The 21,624-nt window shown below is 39.9% G+C and overlaps 1 protein-coding gene, 1 long non-coding RNA gene, 1 other non-coding gene and 1 pseudogene across 3 annotated transcripts in view; 2 read left to right on the forward strand and 2 right to left on the reverse strand.

Moving 5' to 3' along the window:
* The window catches only part of PRSS12 (serine protease 12), a 74,907-nt gene extending 67,892 nt beyond the window's left edge, over nucleotides 1-7,015 (forward strand). Inside the window, exons 12-13 of the mRNA XM_047798625.1 lie at nucleotides 2,993-3,273; nucleotides 4,889-7,015. Coding sequence (XP_047654581.1) covers nucleotides 2,993-3,273; nucleotides 4,889-5,196 — 589 coding nt within the window. The 3' untranslated portion in view covers nucleotides 5,197-7,015. The remainder of the gene's footprint in view (nucleotides 1-2,992; nucleotides 3,274-4,888) is intronic.
* A 172-nt stretch (nucleotides 7,016-7,187) lies between these two features.
* LOC125137691 (uncharacterized) lies at nucleotides 7,188-8,283 on the reverse strand. Its single transcript, XR_007137480.1, has 3 exons — nucleotides 7,860-8,283; nucleotides 7,566-7,609; nucleotides 7,188-7,383 (listed from the first exon to the last, which is right to left on the reverse strand). It is a non-coding gene; the product is annotated as an uncharacterized LOC125137691 (long non-coding RNA).
* On the reverse strand, nucleotides 7,679-7,809 carry LOC125110417 (small nucleolar RNA SNORA24). Its single transcript, XR_007130603.1, has one exon. It is a non-coding gene; the product is annotated as a small nucleolar RNA SNORA24 (small nucleolar RNA).
* Nucleotides 8,284-8,290: 7 nt separating the features above from the next.
* On the forward strand, nucleotides 8,291-21,301 carry LOC125137479 (osteoclast-stimulating factor 1-like; annotated as a pseudogene).
* Nucleotides 21,302-21,624: the final 323 nt, after the last annotated feature.

Here is a 21,624-nt window from a genome sequence, read left to right on the forward strand (position 1 = left end):
ATTATCTTAAAGGATATAAAAAGTTGACAAGGAAATGTCTCATAACTTGAGATTAAAGGTTATAAGCAGGGATTCCCATCGTGGCTCAGTGGAAATGAATCTGACTAGTATCCATGAGGATGCCAGTGAGCTGTGGTGTAGGTCGCAGACATGGCTTGGATCTGGCGTTCCTGTGGCTGTGGCATGGACCAGGGGCTACCGCTCTGAATCAGTTCCTAGCCTGGGAATCTCCATATACTGCAGGTGCAGCACTAAAAAGACAGTAAATAAATAAAGGTTACAAGCAACATAAGAGACTGCATTAAAAAAAAATAAAATAAGGAATTCTTTTCTGGGGCAGGAGATTAAGGATCCAGGGTTGTCACTGCAGTGGCATATGTTGCTGCTGTGGCATGGGTTCAATCCCTGGCTCAGAAACTGCCACATGCTGTGGGCATGGCCAAAAAAACCCAAACCTCCAGAATGAAATAGGATGCCTAGTTTACGCCAAACTATTTCTCTAGACCAATGCTATCCAATAGAAATAAAATGTGAGCCACAAGTGCAAATCATATGTAACTTAAATTTCCTAGTAGCCACATAAAAAGATTAAAAAACCGAATGACCAAAATTAATTTTAATGATATATTTAATTCAGTATATCCAAAACATTATCATTGCAAAATATAAAATTGAGCTATTTGATACTCTTATTTTCTATAGAAGCCAGGTATTTTGCATTCTTTTTTTCATGCTAAATATTCAAAGTCCTGAGCATAGTTTGTACTTTTTGCAAATCTTATTTTGGACCAACCACATTTCAAGTGCTCCCATAGCCACATGTGGCTACTGGCTACTATATTGGATAGTGCGACTCGAGAGAACTTCTTCCATTCCAAAGCTACATGAAACATTTCAGCAGCACTTTCAAGGATGTGTTGATAGTTATTCTTGTTAGAAAGGTGTTAAATCACTTGGGGGTTGACTTTAAACCTGAGTACATTAATGAGGTGTATAGAACTTTTATAATACAGTAGTATCAGTACACAGAAAGCAGAAGTGAGAGTCATTTAAATATCTGATTATACTTCAAGACTATTACTTTTTATAGTTTCACGATGTGAAATAATCCTAAACTTATTTAAAGTTCAAAGTGGAACCCACAAGAAGATAGTCTCTATATGCAATATATTCAAAAAAGCCTTCTAAACTTTAAAAGATATGTGATGATTTAAGGTTGAAAGAATTTTAAGGAATTGCAGGAAAGTTTAGTTTCATAGGTCACTACCAAGTGCTTATATAAGCTAAATCATCTTTGTTGCATTGTTCAGTTTTTTGAGCTGACATAGTTAAGAAAATCAGTTTATATATTGCAATGTTGTCGAAGCCCTATTTAGGGCTATTAGAATGTTTGAGCAACTTATAACTTCCAGTAATTTTATAGGAGTAAATGAAAGCTTATATTTAAAGTAGATCATCATTAGAAAATTCCAACTTTTGAAAACCACTTCTCTAAATTCATATTCAAGTACAGGCCTTATGTCCAGTGGAAGACTTTTAAGTTTTGATTAAAAAATTAAGGTGAGAGCTGTTAAATCTTTTTCCCTTTCAACAGTTAGATGCTCGTAGAAGGTAGGTGGTAAGTTGATAAACCTAGAGTTGGAGTTTTGGCAGATAAAAGGAAAGGATTGAACATTTTTGCAAAAGGGTGATTATGGAATCCAAGCCTGGTAAGAAGGGATGTCATAAGCAGAGTGAGATTGAAATGAAAAAACTAGGGGCGCCCAAGGACTAAAGTCCAGTGTCGTTCAAGAACTGTACAGCTGTGAAACTATAAAGATAGGACGTAGTTGAGTATGAGGTGCTTGAAATTGAGACTTCAAAAATGTGTCGTATTTGGTGAGTATGAACTCCAGGTGGGGGGCTGAGATGAAGTGGAGGATATACTCTGCACGTGAGGAGGTTAGGGAACTAAATGGGAAAGAAAACTGCGGGGAATTGAGTCATTGAGAACTTTGTAAGTAGCAGTAGAGGGGAAGTGGGCAGGGGCTGAACTCTTCAGTGAGAAAAGAGGAAGTGACCAGGAGGTGGGCCAGATCCTGTACTCTAGGTTGGTGATTCTAAAATGTGGAAAATTTGTACCTTAGTGTTTATTTGGCAATGTCTGAAGACATTTTTGGTTGTCAGACTAAGGTGGTGTGTGTGTGTGTGTGTGTGTGCACGCGCGCGCGCGCGCGCGTGTGTGCATGTGCGTGCGCGCGCATGCGCGCACAGGCTACTGGACTCTAGTACAGGGATCTTTTAAACATCATGCAATGCACAGCACAGCTCCTTAGAATAGGGAACCATCTGGCCCCAAATGGCAGTAGTGCTGAGGCTGAGAAACTGCTTTCAGCAGATGTATCAGAATCAAGGTTATGTTGGCTGAAAACAGGCTGAGAACTCTCAATCAAGTAAATACTGTTTCTATTTTAATTGAATAGTTCCTATGGAAAGAAGACACGCTCATTAAAAATATACATTTTTTCATTCACTAAATTAATAAACATGTACTACATTGCTACTTAAGTGGCATCACTATTCTAGGTGTGGAAGACAAATATCCCTGCCCTTGAGTCCGTCTTATTCAGGCAGAGGGAGACAGAGAACAATATATGTAAAAAATAGCAAATTAGATTGTTGTCAAGTACTGTTTTCAAAAAAAAGTAAAAGTAGAGCAGATGAGGGAGACAGAGAACAACATATGTAAAAAACAGCAAATTAGATTGTTGTCAAGTACTGTTTTCAAAAAAAAAGGAAAAGTAGAGCAGATGAGAGACTAATGAGTGAAGAAAAAAAGTCATGACAGTGGGTTAGAGTACGAGGAGAGTGGTGAGGTCAGAGAAATGTAAAGTTAACCTTATAAAAGGGGTTAATAATTTGGAAGAGAGGCTTGAAAGTATCTGTCAAACTTCCTGGCAGATAGTGACCAGTTTTCAACATCTGAGACACCTTAGCTTTCTCTGCCTCTCAGGTATGGCAACAGCACGAGGAACTACGCTGTTCGAGTTGGGGATTATCATACTCTGGTGCCAGAAGAGTTTGAAGAAGAAATCGGAGTTCAGCAGATTGTGATTCACAGGCAGTATCGACCGGACAGCAGTGACTACGACATTGCCCTAGTTAGGTTACAAGGTCCAGAAGAGCAATGTGCCAGATTCAGCAGCCACATTTTGCCAGCCTGCTTGCCACTCTGGAGAGAGAGGCCACAGAAAACAGCCTCCAATTGTTACATAACCGGATGGGGCGACACAGGTAACATAACAAAAACAAGGGAACAAACAAGATCTGGGCACTTTCTCGTGTGAGATTATCCATACATTGGGGTGTAGAGTGGGGAATAAAATCTTAAAGGGGTTGAGGCTTTGTTGTTTGGTAACTATGCCAAATGAGATGCATGCATGTAATTTGGATTCATCTGCTGAGGATACTGTGATTCCTATTAGAATTTAGGCCCTACCTCAGGACTAGGGCCTGGCTAGTATTTTAAAAGGCTTTCCCACATGATTTTGATGTAGCTACCCCAGGAGGGGGCTTTGGTGTTTGATGGTTCCTTTGTAATGGTGGAGCCCTTTCTCACACTAAATCTTATGGAGAATTCCTAAATAAAGAGCAGACAAAAAGTAGAGCTGCCAAGGTTCAAGGGGAGGGATCCAACCCACTTGAGTTTCTCCTTCATTGCCACCTGCTTCCCATTCTTCCCATCTCCCCATCCTAGAGCAGGAGTGTAGTGTTCAGTTTATGTTCTTTTTAGGCAAACAGCTTTTGAAAGTAGTCTTGCTAGAGTTGACCTTGACTGATGTTTGCTCAAGATGGTCTCTGAAACGGAACTAGGTCTCACCTGGACTAGGTGATTGATCACGAATGACTGTTGAGTAGGGAGAAGTGATTATGCTGACTGCTCTCCATTAAAAATCACTAGCACTGTTAACTATACTCTTGCAAAGAGCATCAAATATGTATTCCACAGGTGATAATCCCAGTGAGGTTTTAGTGAGTAATTATTTCAGTGTTCATTTTATCTCATGCTACCTGAAATCTGGACTGGAGCTAATGCAGTGACAGTGCCAGACCCTTAAGCCACTGCACCACATGAGAACTCCCATAATGTCTTACAATGAATTATTCCAGTTGAATAAATTGGATTGGAGAATTACGGTGAAATTTAGATCCAAGAAAAGGCTATCATGGGGGACCTATCAATTAAACATTTTGGTCACTACACAAATAATTAGTGGCTTACTAGTAAATAATGAGTCCTGGACTTCCCTGGTGGCTCAGTGGGTTAAGGATACGATGTTGACACTCCTGTCGTACAGGTTCAGTCCTGGGCTTGGGAACTTCTGAATGCTGAGGGTTATGGCCAAAACCAAAACAAAATATCAAGTGGTTAAACTTAAGCCTATTTGTACCCTATTTGTTTCTGAATCATTTTTATGAAATACCACATTTTTATTTAGGATAGTAATTGTCACTTAAAATCCTCAAAAGTCAGTGAAGTAGATGAGTCTTAGAGGAATGGATATGCTAATACAAAACCAGCATGAATGCACCCTCAGTGTTTTCACATAGAGAATGCAACTTCTAAAGCCTGCACAAATGTGCTTGCTCTTAGGCAAGTCCATAAATGTCACTCAAGTATTCTTCAAAAACCTCGGTACTGAGAAACAGCTTAGTGAAGGGTTATTAGTTAAGTGCAGATGTTAAAAAAAAAAAGAAAACCAACCATTTAGGTTATCACTAATTTAAACTATACTAATGCCATAATAGGGCTTATTTCAAAACTATTAAAGTGTTTTTTAAACTGTTGAATTTAATTTTTCTCTAAGATCATTAGCTGGAGTCTAACTCAATTATTTGGCCTGCATAGGACGAGCCTATTCCAGAACTCTGCAACAAGCAGCCATCCCCTTACTTCCCAAGAGATTTTGTGAAGAGCGTTATAAGGGTCGGTTTACAGGAAGGATGCTCTGTGCTGGAAACCTCCATGGACACAAACGTGTGGACAGCTGCCAGGGAGACAGCGGAGGACCCCTCATGTGTGAACGGCCAGGAGAGAACTGGGTTGTGTATGGGGTGACCTCCTGGGGATATGGCTGTGGGGTCAAGGATTCCCCTGGTGTTTATACCAAAGTCTCAGCCTTTGTACCTTGGATAAAAAGTGTCACCAAACTCTAATCCTTCATGGAAACAAGAAAACAGTATTTAAAGGAACTGTTGGGAAATTTTCAGCAGTGGCATTTAGCCAGACATGCCAACTAATGGGAATGGAGAGAGACCCATAATTCTCTGTATTTTTTTGTGATAAAAATTGGGTACCCTTTGCTGCTTGAGAATTTTTGATGAACATTTTGGTTACAGATACCTCAGTGTAGTACTGATGGTCCTTAATTAGCATTGTTGTCTATGGAAATTAATTTCACCAGAGACTAAATTGTCAGTTGAGACTTGTCTCTGCCCATTTTTCAGCATTCTCCAGATTATGTTGATTGTGCAATAAGGCTTTTTCCACTTTGGACTGAGAACTCCCTTATAATTGAATAATATGGTATATGCCCATCCCTTTAGGAGTGGCATTGTTTTCTGTTTGTACAATTTTTAAGCTCAGATTTTTTCCAAAGGCTGTTAAGAAAGGCAATATGATCTTTGACAAACTGAGGAAATTAAAGGTAGGAAAATTAGTATCATTCTCACAATACATTCCTGAATGAAGCCTTTGTACCAAGCACCATTGCAACTAAAGAGAAAAATATTCCAGCTACTTTGTATGTTGCTACAATTGTCATAATAAAGAATGCTTTCCAGTTGTTTATAATTTATCCATCATATTTGCTAATGTGACCTGCTTGGTTGCTTTTTATCACTTCAGATTTACAGCTTGATAAAGTGTTTTTTCCTTAGCATCATGCTGTTATACAGACTATGATCCAAGAGTGACATCTACCGCAACTTTCTGGTAACTGACTTGAAATCTGCAGATTTCCTAAGACTATCCTGTCATAGTCCTAATAACACTATTAAAAAATGCTTTCCCTGCTACAGTGTGGGTAAGCTTTAAAATAACTGCTATACCACATACCAGTAACAATGTACTAGCTAGCTACACATCTGGCTGACAATTTACAAAGGCTGGTAAGATTTCATAGTATCTCTAGTTTTCAAATGGGTTAAAAAGCAGAGACCAGCTGATGCAAATGCTCACAATGGTACCCTCCTCCCCATGGTTTCTAAAGGGATAGCTGCTTACTATGCACTTACAGGGCTTTCTTGGTAGCAGTGCAAAAATCTTTGCCCATATATGAAAGGTCAGCTCCCCAAGATACTTGAGTAAACCTCATGAGATGAGGTGATTTGATGATAATCAGGAGTTCTTCAAAAAACAATTCTTTTATCTCCAATAGATGCATTAAAACAAAAACAAAACAGGCTTAGATGTGGGTGCAAACTGTAGGGTTATGGGTAAGTAATCCTCTTGCAGTGGCTAAGACCATGGAGAGACTTCACCGTTTTGCTTCTGCATCACATTGTGTCCTTTTCATAAATTCTGAGCTTTGTACAAAACTGGTGCTAATTTGAAAGTGCTTTATAGTTTAGTATTTAGAACAACTGCAATGCAATGTCAAATAGAATAGCATTAGAACATTTTCTAAACAGGCATTTACATCTAAAGACAGTTATAGATAGTGCACACTTGCACAAGGGCTTGGGAAAAATGACCAACACCGGTGAAAAAATCTTAGTGTAACTTTCTCACTCTTGTAATTAAACTGCATTGCTGCTGCAAGCAATATTTATATTGAAATTTTAGCTAGACCAGATATTGGCCAACTTAAACGGACTGTTAACGGGTGGTCTGCAGTTCAGTCTTGAGGTAGAAGACTTGGTTTGTAAAATACCTTTATTATAGCTTAATTTTCTCTTGTTACATGTGACTTGTTAAATGTAAAGATACAAATGTTTAGTGCACATCGATGTAAATAAAGTGCACAGCTTCCCACTTTGCATAGTTCCTGTCATCTTCTGTGGTATAAAATGACCCTGCTCCCTCCCTGTCAGGGGTAACTTGGTTTTTATGTGTAAGAATTTCCCCCAAATGCTTTAACACCTTACACAACAATACTCAAAATATTATTTCCACTTAAGCTCCTAAGAGTTGAACAAGTAGCCTGTTCACTATTTGCAGTCACCTTTGCATTTATTCAGTCAGGAAACACTGATTTTCTGTACAAATCAAGCATTTTATGTAGTTATATACAAGGAGGCACTCATTTATTCTGACTTAAATATCATACTTGAGATTTAAAATCACTTGGCAGCATACTGCAGGATAAGACTTCACTCACATCGCTTTGGATTTCTTGGTATCTGCAAGAGAAGAAAACCAGCTTTATACAACTGATTTGTGCTACCCGGGGTGCTGAGATCTTTGAAGCTATTTGAGTTAGTTTCTAGTCAGTTGACTAATTACAAAGTGCCAGGAAAATATGCCAATTTTGGCGTTCCAAATCCTTAAGGGTTTCAGATTAAAAAACATATGAGCAATGTACCTTTATGTATTTTCCATCATCACTGGAACAATTAGTTCGGCTTCCTAGAAACATATGGACAGTGGTTAGAAGGCTGCCCAATAACCCAGTACCCTCCAGCTTTTTAAAGTGAAGAATGTCACTTGTGCAAGTCAGAATCTGATACCAATTAAATGGTGACAGCTTTGCCAATAAACAAGAATATGCTCTTCCATGGCTAGGAAGGGAGACTGCCACAGTTGACAGGTCCCAAAGACACATGGAGATTCATAATCCCAGAAACGATCAGCAAGCACAATTATTAATGCTACTCACCACCTGGATTAAACTGGCGGGCTACCCGGATGCAGTGTTACTAATCGGCGGAGTAGATTCAAGATGGCCACATGACGCTGACGGGAGAACTAACGACCTTCTTCACTGAAGTCATCAGCTGTATTTAATCTTTGGAGGAGGGCCCACGGCCCACGCGCGCTTGACTTGCGACTCAGCGCCGGGGCTGCACATGGCTCCCGCGGGAACTAATGAACACTTAAGTCTACTCAGGCTTCTGAACGGACAGGTTTTCAAAGCTGACGTCGACCTACTACTACAAGACCGCTGCATCTTCTGCATTTTAAATTAAGCCAAAGAATTCTGTCCCGAGTACTTTAGCACGCAAAAAACACCACGTACTTTAACCCATAACCGACGCTTTCCGGATGTAAAAGACAGAGGCTCGCTGCTCCCGCTCTCTTATAGAGCTGATGACGCTATTCCGGGAAAGAGCCGCGAGAGGCGGGGCCTCCGCGCTTTCTTCCTTCCGCCCCGCCTACCCAGTCCCGCCAAGGTTCCACCCCATAGGTTGGCCACCGCCTTCTTGATGGCCCCTCCCCTTCCTCGGGTTCGTCCCCGCCTCCCTATCTTTTAGCTCTAGGCAGGCTCACCCGGCCTCCGATTCTGACGCATGCGCATTCAGTCCGCGGAAAGGTTGTCGCAAGACCAATGAATCCCGACGATCTCGAGCGTTTGCTGCGTGAAGAAGGTGAAAGGCTTGCGTTGTTTCTTGTTTAGGATAGTTACTTTAGTTGTCATTCTTGTGACCAAAACTGCAAGTTCGATAGTTCTCTGCATATTAACCTTTTGGTAGGTTGATTTATATGGTGTTAGCTAATTTAAAAAAATCTTTGCTAAAAAACTCCATATCTTCCGTGTTCCGCTGGAATTGCCGTTGTTGAAGCGCAGGTGTCAGTGGTTTACAGTCGGTTTCTGTTTTGTGAAATGGGGAGTCTAATCTCTTAGGAGTATTTGCACCCGTTGCTGAAAGCCCCGCTACACGATACTTTTAGTCACAAGATTAGGAAAAGGAAAGGGTGTTAGACTGGATGAAGCGTGAGGGAAACCCATTTACGTGACTTTGGGAACATTTCCCTTGTTGCGCTCAGACCCACAGTTTGTGGTCCACGTCTAACCGCTGCTAAGCTTTCTCTGACTCTTCAAAGCGGACGCCTGGGTCCTGACTCCTGGTATGTAGTTAAAGAAATGGTGGAGTTCCCTTTTGTGGAGGGAAGTTACTAACGTTTAGGAATAATTTTAGTTCTAAGTATGTGCTTATTAAATGCCAGTAAATTTACTATTTTCCCTTCCTATTTTCCTCCCGTATGGAAAAAAAGAAGCTTTTACTCAGTAGAACACGTGGGGCGTTATGTTGCAGCAGTTGCTGTCAGGGATAAGGTTAGTAAGAGGTCTGGTGGATGAAGTGTCGCAATAGAGATCCATGAAGCTTCATGAAAGCATACTTTTCTAGGGGGAAGAATTTAATTACAGCGAAAATTGCTGTTATGGTTAGGGTTGGAATGGACACGTTTATAGGGCATAAATTTTAATTTGAAAGAACTAAAGCTGTTGCTAAAGCTCACCTTATCTCGCCCTGTCTTTTTCTTCACTTTACTCTCTTCATGTCACTAATGATTGGAAAGAAGTGTTCAATAACAAGACTTAAATAACAAGTCACGGTAGGGAATTTTGCCAAATTAGATTTTATTCAGAATCTCTAACTGACCCTCTGTGTTATTTTGTTAGACCACAGACTGGGTGGGTTAAACAGAAAAATATTTTCTCACAATTCTGGAGACTAGCAGTCAAGGTGTCTGTTGGTTTGTTTCTTCAGAGACCTCTCCTTGGCCTGTAGATGGCGCTGTTTCTTCACATCCTCTTCTCTCTGTGCCTTATCTTGTTGTAAGGGCACCAGTCATATTGGATTAGGGCCTGTCCTAATGATTTCATTTATCTTTAATTGCTTAAATTTTTTTTTTTTCTTTTATGGTCACATCTTCGGCATATGGAAGTTTCTGGTTCAGGGACTGAATCTTAGCTGAAGCTGTGACCTATGTTGCAGTTGTGGCAAAGAGATGTCCCTTACTACTACTCTGAGCTGGGCGTTGCTTCAGCAGCAACATGAGCCACTGCAGTCAGATTCTTTCTTTCTTTCTTTCTTTTTTTTTGTCTTTTTGCCATTTTTTGGGCTGCTCCTGCGGCATATGGAGGTTTCCAGGCTAGGGGTCCAGTCGGAGCTGTAGCTGCCGGCCTACACCAGAGCCACAGCAACGCGGGGTCCGAGACGCTGCAACCTACACCATAGCTCATGGCAACGCTGGATCCTTAACCCACTGAGCAAGGTCAGGGATCGAACCCACAACCTCATGGTTCCTAGTCGGATTCCTTAACCACTGAGCCACAACGGGAACTCTTGCAGTCAGATTCTTAAACTACTGCACCACAGCAGGAGCTTGTGTCCAAATAAAGTCATATTGTGAGGTACTAGGGGTTAGGATTTCAACATAATGAATTTTGGGAGGACTCCATGCAGCCCATAACACTGTCCACTTATGCTAAATGATTAAGACTTACTATAGATCTTATTATTTTCTTTTTTGTCTTTTTTTTTGCTATTTCTTTGGGCCGCTCCTGCAGCATATGGAGGTTCCCAGGCCAGAGGTCAAATCGGAGCCGCAGCCACTGGCCTGCGCCAGAGCCACAGCAACGCGGGATCCGAGCCGCGTCTGCAAACTACACCACAGCTCACGGCAACGCTGGATCGTTAACCCACTGAGCAAGGGCAGGGACCAAACCCGCAACCTCATGGTTCCTAGTCGGATTTGTTAACCACTGCGCCACGACGGGAACTCCCATTACTATAGATCTTAAAATGAATGTTTCCAACAGGTTATGGTGCTAAAACACTGGGTGAATGAGAGAGCAAGAGAGCCAGAGCCCTCATATTTTCTTTATGCTCTTTTCTTCATCTTGAATGCCTTCCCATCTATTTCCCTTCTGTTTTTTTCTTCTTGTGGTTGACATAACATTAGTTCCACGTGTACAAAATAATATGTTATTTGTATATATTGTGAAATAATCACCATAATACCTCTAGTTAACCTTCATTCTTGTATATAGTTACAAAAAAAAATTTTTTTTTCTTGTGGTGAGAACTTTTAAGATTTACTCTCAGCAACTCTCAAAGGTGCACTACAGTATTATTAACTATAGTCACATTACATTCCCCAGGACTTATTTACTTTATAACTGGCAGCCTATACTGTAAGTCTATTAATTTTTTTTATTCCACATATAAGTGAGATTATAGTGTTTGTCTTTCTCTGTATGATGTATTTCACCTTGCATAATGCCCTCAAGATCCATCCATGTTGTCACAATGGCAAGATTTCATTCTTTTTTATGGCTTAATAGTATTCCTCATTTGTGTGTGTGTGTGTGTGTGTGTGTGTGTGTGTGTGTGTGTGTGTGTGTGTTTATACCACTCTTCTTTCTTCATTCATTCTTCTGTGGACACTTAGGTTGCTTCCATATCTTGGCTGTTGAAAAGAATGCTGCAGTGAACATGGGGGTGCACATATCTTTTTGAGTTAGTGTTTTTGTTCTAGTAAAAATGAGGGATGGAATTGCTGGGTTGCATTGTAGTTCTGTTTTTAATTTTTTTTGAGGAACCCTCATACTGTTTTCTATAGTGGCTGTACCAGTTACATTCCCACCAGAAGTACATGAGAGTTCTCTTTTCTCCATATTCTTACCAAATCTTGTTATTTCTTATCGTTTGATAATAGCCATTCTAACGTGTGAGGTCAGCTCTTATATTTTTGATTTGCATTTCCTGATGGTTAGTGATGTTGAGCATCTTTTCAAGTACCTCTTAGCTATCCATATGTCTTCTTTGGAAAAATATTTATTTAGATCTTTGGCCCATTTTTAATTTATTTCTTTTTAGCTCTTGAGTTGTATGAGTTTTTATTTTATTTTTTAACTTTTAATTTTTTTTTTTTCCTTTTTAGGGCCGCACCTGCAAGACATGGAGGTTCCCAGGCTAGGGGTCAAATTGCAGCTGCAGCTACTGGCCTACTCAAAGCCACACAGGATCCAATCCACGTTTGTGACCTGCACTACAGCTCATGGCAATTCTGGATCATTTGCCCACTGAGCAAGGCCAGGGATTGAATCTGCATCTTCAAGGATACTAGTCAGGTGTGTAACTTGCTGAGCCATGATAGGAACTCCCTGAGTTTTTATATATTTTGGATATTTACCCCTTATCAGATATATGATTAGCAAATATTTTCTTCCATTGAATAGGCTACTTTTTCATTTTGTTGATGGTTTCTTTGGCTGTGCCAAAACTTTTTAGTTTGTTGTATTCCCACTTGCTTATTTTCCTTTTGTTGCCTTACTTTTGGGGTTTGGTCCAGCAGATCATCACTAAGATTGATGTCAAGTTATCACCTATGTTTTTTCCTAGGAATTTTATCATTTCAGGTCTTATATTCAAGTCTTTAATCCATTTTGAGTGCAATTTTGTGTATGATGTAGGATAGCGGCCAACTTTCAGTCTTTTGCATGTGGTTTTTCCCATTTTCCCACCACCATTTATTGAAGAGACTATCCTTTCCCCATTGTATATTCTTGATTTCTTTGTCATAAATTAACTGACCATATGTATAATTGGTTTATTTCTCAGATCTCTATTCTCTTACATTGATCTATGTTTCTGTGTCAGCATCAAAATGTTTTGATCTCTAGAGTTTTGTAACATAGCTTGGAAATCAGGAAGCATGATGCCTCCAACTTTGTTCTTTCTCAAGATCGTTCTGGCTATTTGGGGTCTTTTGTGATTCATACAAATTTTAGGTTTGTTGTTCTTTCTGTGAATTTTGACATTGGAATTTTGGTAGGGATTGCATTGAATCTGTAGATTGCTTTAGACGGTGTGGACATTATAACAAAATTCTTCCAGTCCATGAACTTGGACTATCTTCCACTTGTTTTTGTTCCATTTATTCATTTCCCTTCATCAGTGTACTATAGTTTTCAGTGTATAGGTCTTTCACCTCTGTGGTTAAATTTATTCCTAGGTATTTTATTCTTTTTGATGTAGTTGTAAATGGTATTGTTTGTTTTATTTCTCCTTCTGATGGTTTGTTTTTAATGTGTAGAAATACAACAGATTTTTGTATATTGATTTTGTATTCTGCAACTTTACTGAATTAGTTTATTAGTCCTAACAGTATTTTGTTGGAATCTTATGTGTTCCATATATGAAGTCATGTAATCTGCTATTGCCATTGTGATTCTTTTACTTCTAGGTAAAGATACCTTTAGACTGAAAGGTATCTTTGGATACATTTTCTTTTTCTTGCCTAATTGTTCTGACCAGATCTTTCAATAATGTTGAATAAAAGTGGCAAGAGTAGGCGTCTTTGTCTTGTTCCTGATCTTAGCTTTTCACTGTATGATTTTAGCTATGGAATTGATATATATGGCTTTTATTATGTAGAGGTATGTTCCCTCTATACACACTTCATTGATAGTTTATGTCATAAATGGAAATTGAATTTCCATCTGTCAAAATTATACTCAGCTTTAACTACTTTGCTTAAATATCTCTTGTTCTATGAACCGTTTCATTACTCCAGCTGAATGTGATTTCTTTCTCTTTGTGACACTGTGGTTCTTAACTATCACTTTTCTTGTGTTATCTTTATTAAATAAACTGCTTGTGGTGAAGGACTGTGTCTATCCCTTATTTGAAGTGCGTAGCAGAGTGACTTGCGTTAAATGGGCACTAAATTGCATCAGCAAATGCTTTGAAGTACTCTATGTCAGGAGTTAAGTTTCATATTTATTTTCAAAAGCCACTTCTCTCCAGGAGATGGAGTTTTATTTTTAATTTATTTTATTTTATTTTTGTCTTTTGCCTTTCTTTAGGACCGCACCCACGGCATATGGAGGCTGCCAGGCTAGGGGTTGAATTGGAGCTACAGCTGCCAGTGTATGCCACAGGCACAGCAACGCCAGATCTGGGACGCATCTTCAACTTAGACCACAGCCCATGGCAACGCTGGATCCTCAACCCACTGAGGGAGGCCTGGGATCGAACACGTGTCCTCATGGATCCTAGTCAGGTTTGTTAACCACTGAAGCTTGATGGGAACTCCGAAGTGGACTTTTAAATCCCTCTTCCCCACCCAACACTATTTTGCATATGGGCTATGTTGAGTAACTTGCTTTCAGAGGGTATGTATGGTAAGGCAAGAGGGGGAAAGCCTAACTTATACAGTAGAGAAATCCAGCACATACTGCCTAGGTCAGGTAATCAATAATGACATCAGCGATAAGTCATTTTGATAGTGTGTACTCTGATCAGATGTGATGAGAACACTTCACCTCCTTCTGTGTTACTCTTCCTCAAAGCCCTAACTTCATCTAAGCAAGTTAAAAAACATCAGATGAAATTAAATTGATGGACATTCTACAAATTCCCTAACCTGTACTTAAAACAGTCATGATCATGAGAAACAAAGTCTGTGAAACCGTCACACCAGAGGAGAAGAGACGTAATGACTTAACGTGGTGTCTTGGCTGGAATCTTCTAGCAGAAAAAGGACATTAATTGAAAGGACATTACTGAAATTTGAATTAAATATGAAATTTATTTGATAATAATGTGCCAGTGTTGGTTTCTTAGTCATGACAGACCTTCATGATATTGTAAGATATTAACAATAGGGATTGAAGGGTGAAGGGTGTGTGGGAAATGCCTGTACCATTTTTGCAACTTTTCTGTACATCTGAAACTATTTTAAAATAAAGTTTAATAAAAACAGTCAGCCCTGCAGTCTGTATTTTCATTTTAAGAAGTGGTGTTTGGTGATAGTTTCTCTCTACTGTTTGTGTGAAATTTGTGGCTGAAATGGCAGTATTTCTAAATTAGGGGAGAGAGTTTTGAGATCATACCTAATGAATTTAGTCTCTATTCAAGCCAAATCTTTGAGGCTTAGAATGAGTTCCCAGGAAAGATAATGTGGTAATAGATGGAAGAATTAAAAATTGTAAATGTTGATTTTAAAGGTAATATGAGAGGTGATGCTGTTAGACTGATAAAATGATGGCTGGATAATATTTGAATTCTGCATTTGATACATGAACTGAAACAGTCTGTTACAGATTACTCATTCTTCAGTTGTAGTACTTTTTCCTACTCTATTTCCTTTTTCCTTTGAGTGTTTTAGTATAGAAACTATGGTAATTATCAGAGAACTACAATTCACATAACTGCACATCTCTTATATGAATGTTGAAATAAGTGGGAGGAAATATAATCAGGAAATGGCCTATGGGATTATTTTCATCTTAAAAGACTTTGGGAACTTAAACATACAGTTGCTCTATACTAGCACTGTGATACTACTGCTAAGAAAATTGTAATAATAGTGTCTAGATGAGGAGATGAGAGTTCTTTCCTATCTGTATTGGAATATTCTTTTCAGTTCTGAACACTTTTTTTTCACTTGTTAAACATTTATAAGCCTCTAGCAAATGTTTTTTCAGCAGACATGGCCCTATTCCTGAATGCAGGTTCATGTGCCTGATGCATTGAAGCCAAATGAACTGAAACATTGGAGCAGAGAAAGGTTTACGGCAGGGCCACGCCCTAGAATACCCTGAAATCCCCAAGGGGTTTTGGGAAAGTATTTTCAAAGGCAAGGTGAGGGAGGGGCATCTATCCCAGGGTGTGTGATCTGCTTGTGCAAAATCTTCTGATTGGTTGAGGATGAGATAACAGGGTGCCTAACTTTATTTTTTGTTTTTTTATTTAAAAATTTTTTTGATTTTTGCTTTTAGGGCTGCACCTGCGGTATGTGGAAGTTACTGGGCCAGGGGTCAAATCCAAGGTGTAACTGCTGGCCTACACCATAGTCACAGCAACTCGGGATTCAAGCCACCTCCGGGACCTACACCACAGCTCGCGGCAACGCTGGATTCTTAATCCACTGAGAAAGGCCAGGGATGGAACCTGCATCCTCATGGATACTAGTTGGGTTTGTAACCCCCTGAGCCACAACAGGAACTCCTGGGTTTCACCATTTGTAATGATTCTGTGCAACATGAAGGGAGAAGGGAAGGTAGAGAATCACATACTTGTTCTTAAAAGTTTCCAGTTTGAGGTGACACCCATCACATTGCTTCATATTTCTGGGACCAAAGCAAGTTGCATGGCCACATATAACTTCCAAAAGTGTGGGAAATGGAACCCTACTATGTGTTTAGAACAAGGAGAATCAGAAATGTCAATGAACAGCACTAATGATTTCTACAGTTGCCATGTTATAACTTTTTTTACAATTATTTTTATATTTGCCTTTGCCTTTTCTCTATTGTCATACTACTAATCCAAGACAACACGTCTGAGTTGTCTCTCTACTTTTCTAATTCTCCCTTTCCAGTCAACAAAGTGTGTTTATAAAAGATTAAATTTCCTGAAATAGCATTTTCTCCAGGTTAGTCACTTGCTACAGAAACTGTAATGGTTTCTCCACAGTTAAGTCAAATTCTTAATCCCTGGACAGCATAAAATGTAAGGTACACTTAGCGTGTTCATCCCGATTTTTCTCATGCTATTCTGTAGTGTAGACTGTATTTCCTTTCTACCCACCCATGAAGACACATTTCAGTTTCTATTTATTTTTTATAGGAAGCTTATTTTTAGATCATCTTTTAGACTCATCCATTTCTTGCCATCCCTAATATTTATTCTTGGTGCCTTATTTTTTAAAAATTGTTAATCAATAAATATGAGTTCCTACAGTCCCAGGCACTCTTTGAGGTGCTGGGGCAAGAGCAGTAAACAAAATAGACCATTTTTTTTTTTTTTAAAAACCAGAGAGCATATATTTTAATGGCAGAAAATAGACATAAATGAGTATGAGAGAGTTCTATTAGAGGAGCAGAACTAGTTCCAGAAATTCAATCAAGTGGAGGAAGCAAGGAAAACCAGCAACTGTAAGGATGAACTGGAACCCATGAGAACGGATTGGAATCTGCATGGGTTTCTCCCTAGTTCCCAGGGTTCAATTTGGATGATGGATGTGGTCTGCAGGAGGAGCTGTCCTTTGCCACAGATCCAAGAATTGCTGAATTTGGAAGAGAAGATCTGGCAGGAGTAGAAGATTTGGACCTGGCTGTGCCCCACACCCACAAGAGGAACTGGCAGAATAGGTGACAGCTGGCTTGATCTGCCTCCCTGCCTCGTGCCCTGCACTCAGCCATCCTGGTGTAAAGTATATGCCTGCTGTTTCACTTCCACCTACCAAGACTCAGTCTGTGGCCCATGCCATCCTGGAACTCTTCAGGGAAGGAAGTGGAAATGTAATACCAGCTTAGCTAATCTAATAAAATAAACACTAACCACCATAAGTAGATTATATGGTATATTAGAGTCTATAAGTGCTGTGGAGAAATGAAGGAAGGGAATGAGAAGTGTTGGTGGAGGTGGGAATTGTAATTTTAAAAAATGTTCAGGGAAGGTCTCACTGATAAGGTGACATTACGTCAAAGACTTGAAGAAGGTGAGGGTGCTGATGTCTAGAAGAACTGCCTGAATGACAGCATGCATGGTAGGCAGTCTTTCACAAGGCTCCAAAGGGTCCCCACCGCACGTTACTCCCTCCCTACCTCAGGTAATTCCCTTCCCTGATGTGGCAGAGGAATGAGATGTCACTTCTGGGACTAGGTTATAAAAACCTCCAACTTGTGTCTTGCTTCCATTCTTTCTCTTGACTTTTTGTACTGCTCATTTTGATAAAGTACACGGCTATACTGGAGAGGTCTATGTGGCAAAGGATAGAGAGTGGCCTCTGGCTTACATCCAATAAGGAACAGAGGCAATCAGACTAACAGCCCCTGAGGTCCTGTCAATGACCAGGTAAGTGAGCTTGGGAGTGAATCTTGAACAAGCTCCAGTGGTTGATTGAGATCTGTGAGAGACACTGAAGCAGAGAACCCTGCTCAGCCAAACCTGGATTCCTGACCTACAGAAAGTGTGTAAGGTAAATTTGGGGCGAACTTGTTGAACCATCAATAACTCATGTACCTGGTATATTCAAGGAACAAAAATGAGACCAGGCTGGAGTGGGGTAAGCAAGTGGGAAGTGCAGTTAGAATGGTAATAAGGCTAAGTAGGACCTTGTATGTCATTGTACAGTTTTTGGTTTTATTTTGTTTCCTTGAATAAGCATGGTAGCCACTGGAAAATTCTGAGTAGAGGAATGACATGATAGGACTTTGGATTTACATGTCCTTTCTCAAAGCTCTATTAGAGAGTAGGAGTTCCCATCTTGGCTCAGTGGTAACAAACCCAACTAGTACCCATGAGGACTTGGGTTTGATCCCTGGTCTCGCTTAATGATGAGTTAAGGATCCATCGTTGCTATGAGCTGTGGTGTAGGTCACAGACATGCCGCAGATTCCTTTTTGCTGTGGCTGTGGTGTAGGCTGGCAGCTACAGCTCTAATTTGACCCCTAGCCTGGGAAATGCCATATGCTGCAAGTGCAGCCTTAAAAAGATAAAAAAAAAAAAGTGGTGGAGATAGGGTTGGAGCAGGTAAATTGGTTAAGCTAATGCAATAATACAGAAGAGAGAATGGTGTTGGCTTAGTGGAACCAGTGGAGGAAATAAAATAATTCAATTCTGAATGTATTTTTTATGGTAGAGCTGACAGGGTATTTGATGACAGTTGGGTATAGGATAGAAGAGAAAGGGAAAAATGAGATAAATGGCTTTAGTATTTTTTGTTGAGATTATACATTGAGACAGGGATGACTGTGGAGGTAGCAGCATCTGGGGAGGAGTACTCAGGAACATAGTTTTGTACATGTGATGTTTGAGTTGTCTTTTAGACATCCAAGTAGCATTGTTGAGTGGGGAGTTCATTATGTGGGTATGGAGTCCTGGGGAGAGCTCTGAGCTGGAGAAACATGTGTGAGCTGTCACGGTGGTACTTAAAGCCATGAGATTGGATGCTAATACCAAGGGACAAAGTACACATACAAAATAGGACCCAAGACAGTCTTTGGGCATGTCAACATTTATCTACAGAAGAAGATATCAGGAACTTGCCAAGAAGACTGAGAAGTGAGGTAAGGAGAAAAGCCAGTGGAGGGTGGTGTCCTGAAAGTCGAGAGGAAAGTTTTCCAAATAAGAGTGATCAACTGTTCATGGTACAAGTAAGATGGGAGCTGAGAAATGGCTAATGGTTTGCAGTGTGGAGGGCATTTGGGACCTCGTGAAGAACAGTTTCAGGGAGAATGGGAGAAGGGGAGATGAATACCATGGATTTGGATGACTCATCTGAGGACTTATACTATAAAGGGAAAGAGAAATGGTGCAGGATCTCAGGGATGTGGGATCAAGAGTGGATTCTTCTTTTACATGGGAGAACATTAAGCATGTTTGTATTCTGATGGGAAAGATCCAGGAGGAATTAAAAAAACTGATTATGCAGGGGAGTACTGGTGAATTCTGAGGTTTGTGAGGGGGGATCTTGTGCACAGAGTAGGACTTAGCCTAATGGTACTTCATGCAGCTCATCCACTGAAGCAGGACTGTCTGGGTACAAATGTTGGTAGGTGAATGATGAGGTGGCATGAACTTCTGAATGATCTCTTCTAGTAATTTTTCCTCTCTTTTCAGAATAATGGAAAGCAGGACCAACCACTAAGAATGAAGATGAGGAGGGTGTGTTGGATAGTTGAGGAGGGAGAAGGTATACTTAGGAGATAGTGTGACTAGACTAGGAAATGCATTGGGATTCCTGGGCCACATTGGGGGCCCACTTCAGTTCTTGTTATGAATTAAAATTCACTTATATAAAAATTAGCATGATTGTGTATTTTCGCCAAACCATACAGCTGCATAGGTGTAGGTGTAAAAGTGAAAAAGTTGGAATTAACTAAGGGTGGGATTTGCCAAGAAAGTAAAGCAAGTGAAAAAAGGAAAGGGAACATATGTATAGGAGAGGTTGTGTTGATTTGCCATGGAATTTGAACTTGAGGAGGGATGCCAGCAAATGAACAGAGTGGGGGACACTGACGATGTGAGCAGGATTAATGAATTTTGAAGTGATGTTGTGTCAAAGGAATTTTGGAGCTGGGATACTAGAGTAAATGACTTCATGAAGTATCTTGTAATGTATGTATTTATTGGGAAGTCAGTCAAGCACCATGCTGAGCCTTTTATGGTTTAGCATGACAAACTGGAGCTGCCAAGTGTTCTGTCATCCCCAATTTGCCTCCATCACCTCAAGAAGTGGCTTGGTTGTGAGATGTTGCACTCATGTTTCATTAAATATTTAACATCTAGAAACTTGACTTTTTCTTTCTCCCCTTATCAGATAAATTGTGACCTTTGACCTTTATTCACTAATAAGGACTTTAAGAATATTTTTTGGAGGGGTAGGTCAGGGCGGGTCACTGAACCAAGCAGCTCTGTCTGCCTCAGCTCATGTCTGGCTGCCAAGAGTGGACATAGGTCCTTAAAGGCACACCACTGCAAACAGACAAAAAAGAAACTTTGGGGTGCCAGAGTGCGGGCTGGAGGCGCATTAGTTTGGCTTTTCACGCATGGTCTTTAGGATCAGCCAATCCGGGAAGAGATGTTGAGGCCACAACTTAAACTGGCAAACCAGGGAAAGTTAGAGTGTTGAGAGCTCTTTGTACAATTTGAACCCAGAACTCAAGATGAATTGAACTGTGAAGAAGGTGATATTATCTATATTACTGATACAAGTGATACCAGTTGGTGGAAAGGCACCTCCAAAGGCAGGACTGGACTCATCCCAAGCAACTATGTGGCTGAGCAGGTGGAATCTATTGATAATCCATTGCATGAAGCTGCAGAAGAGGCAACCTGAGCTGGTTGAGAGGGTGTTTGGATGACTAAGTCCATGTCACCAGCTTGGACAAAGTTGGAAGCACTGCCTTGTACTGGGCTTGTCATGGGGGTCACAAGGATATAGTGGAAATACTATTTACTCAACCAAACATTTAACTGAACCAACGGAACAAGTTGGTAGACTCAGCTTTGCATGCTGCTGCTGTGAAGGGTTATGCAGATACTGTCTAGTTGCTTCTGGCAAAAAGGTGCTGGAACAGATTTAAGAAACAATGAGAAGAAACTGGCCCTGGAAATGGCTACTAATGCTGCCTGTGCATCTCTCCTGAAAAAGAAACAGGGAACACATGCATTTTGAACATTAAGCAACACCGAGGACTGTCTTGATGATGAAGACTCAGTTAATTTCTTTCCAGAGCTTTATGAGCTAAAACTTCTGTTGCTTTTGGCATTCCAAAACCTTGTCTTTGCCAGGAGAATATATGTAATTATATATAAAAAAGTATATATGAACATGGCAATGTTGCACTGTGTTTGAGTAAAACATGTAAATGAATAGTCTTCACCTCAGTTTGCCAGTAAGTGCTGCTGTATAAAGTATATTTTTGTTCTGAGTAGACTAAAAAAGGATTATTTCTATTTATCAAGCTTAAAGGAATTTTAAGAATTTTTTTCTTAAAATTTTTTTTTGAGTTCTTCAAGGATTAAGATATTTTGAATGGATTTTTCAAAGGAGAATGCATATATAATAATAAACCAAAAAAACTTAATAGAAAATCATCAGCTATTCTGACAAAAATAAACACTTTAAAAGACTTTCTTTTGTCTGTCTTATGGTATCACTCTTTGCTGGTAAGTAAA

Source organism: Phacochoerus africanus, chromosome 10 (genome assembly GCF_016906955.1).
Source record: "Phacochoerus africanus isolate WHEZ1 chromosome 10, ROS_Pafr_v1, whole genome shotgun sequence".
Classification (NCBI taxonomy): Eukaryota; Metazoa; Chordata; class Mammalia; order Artiodactyla; family Suidae; genus Phacochoerus; species Phacochoerus africanus.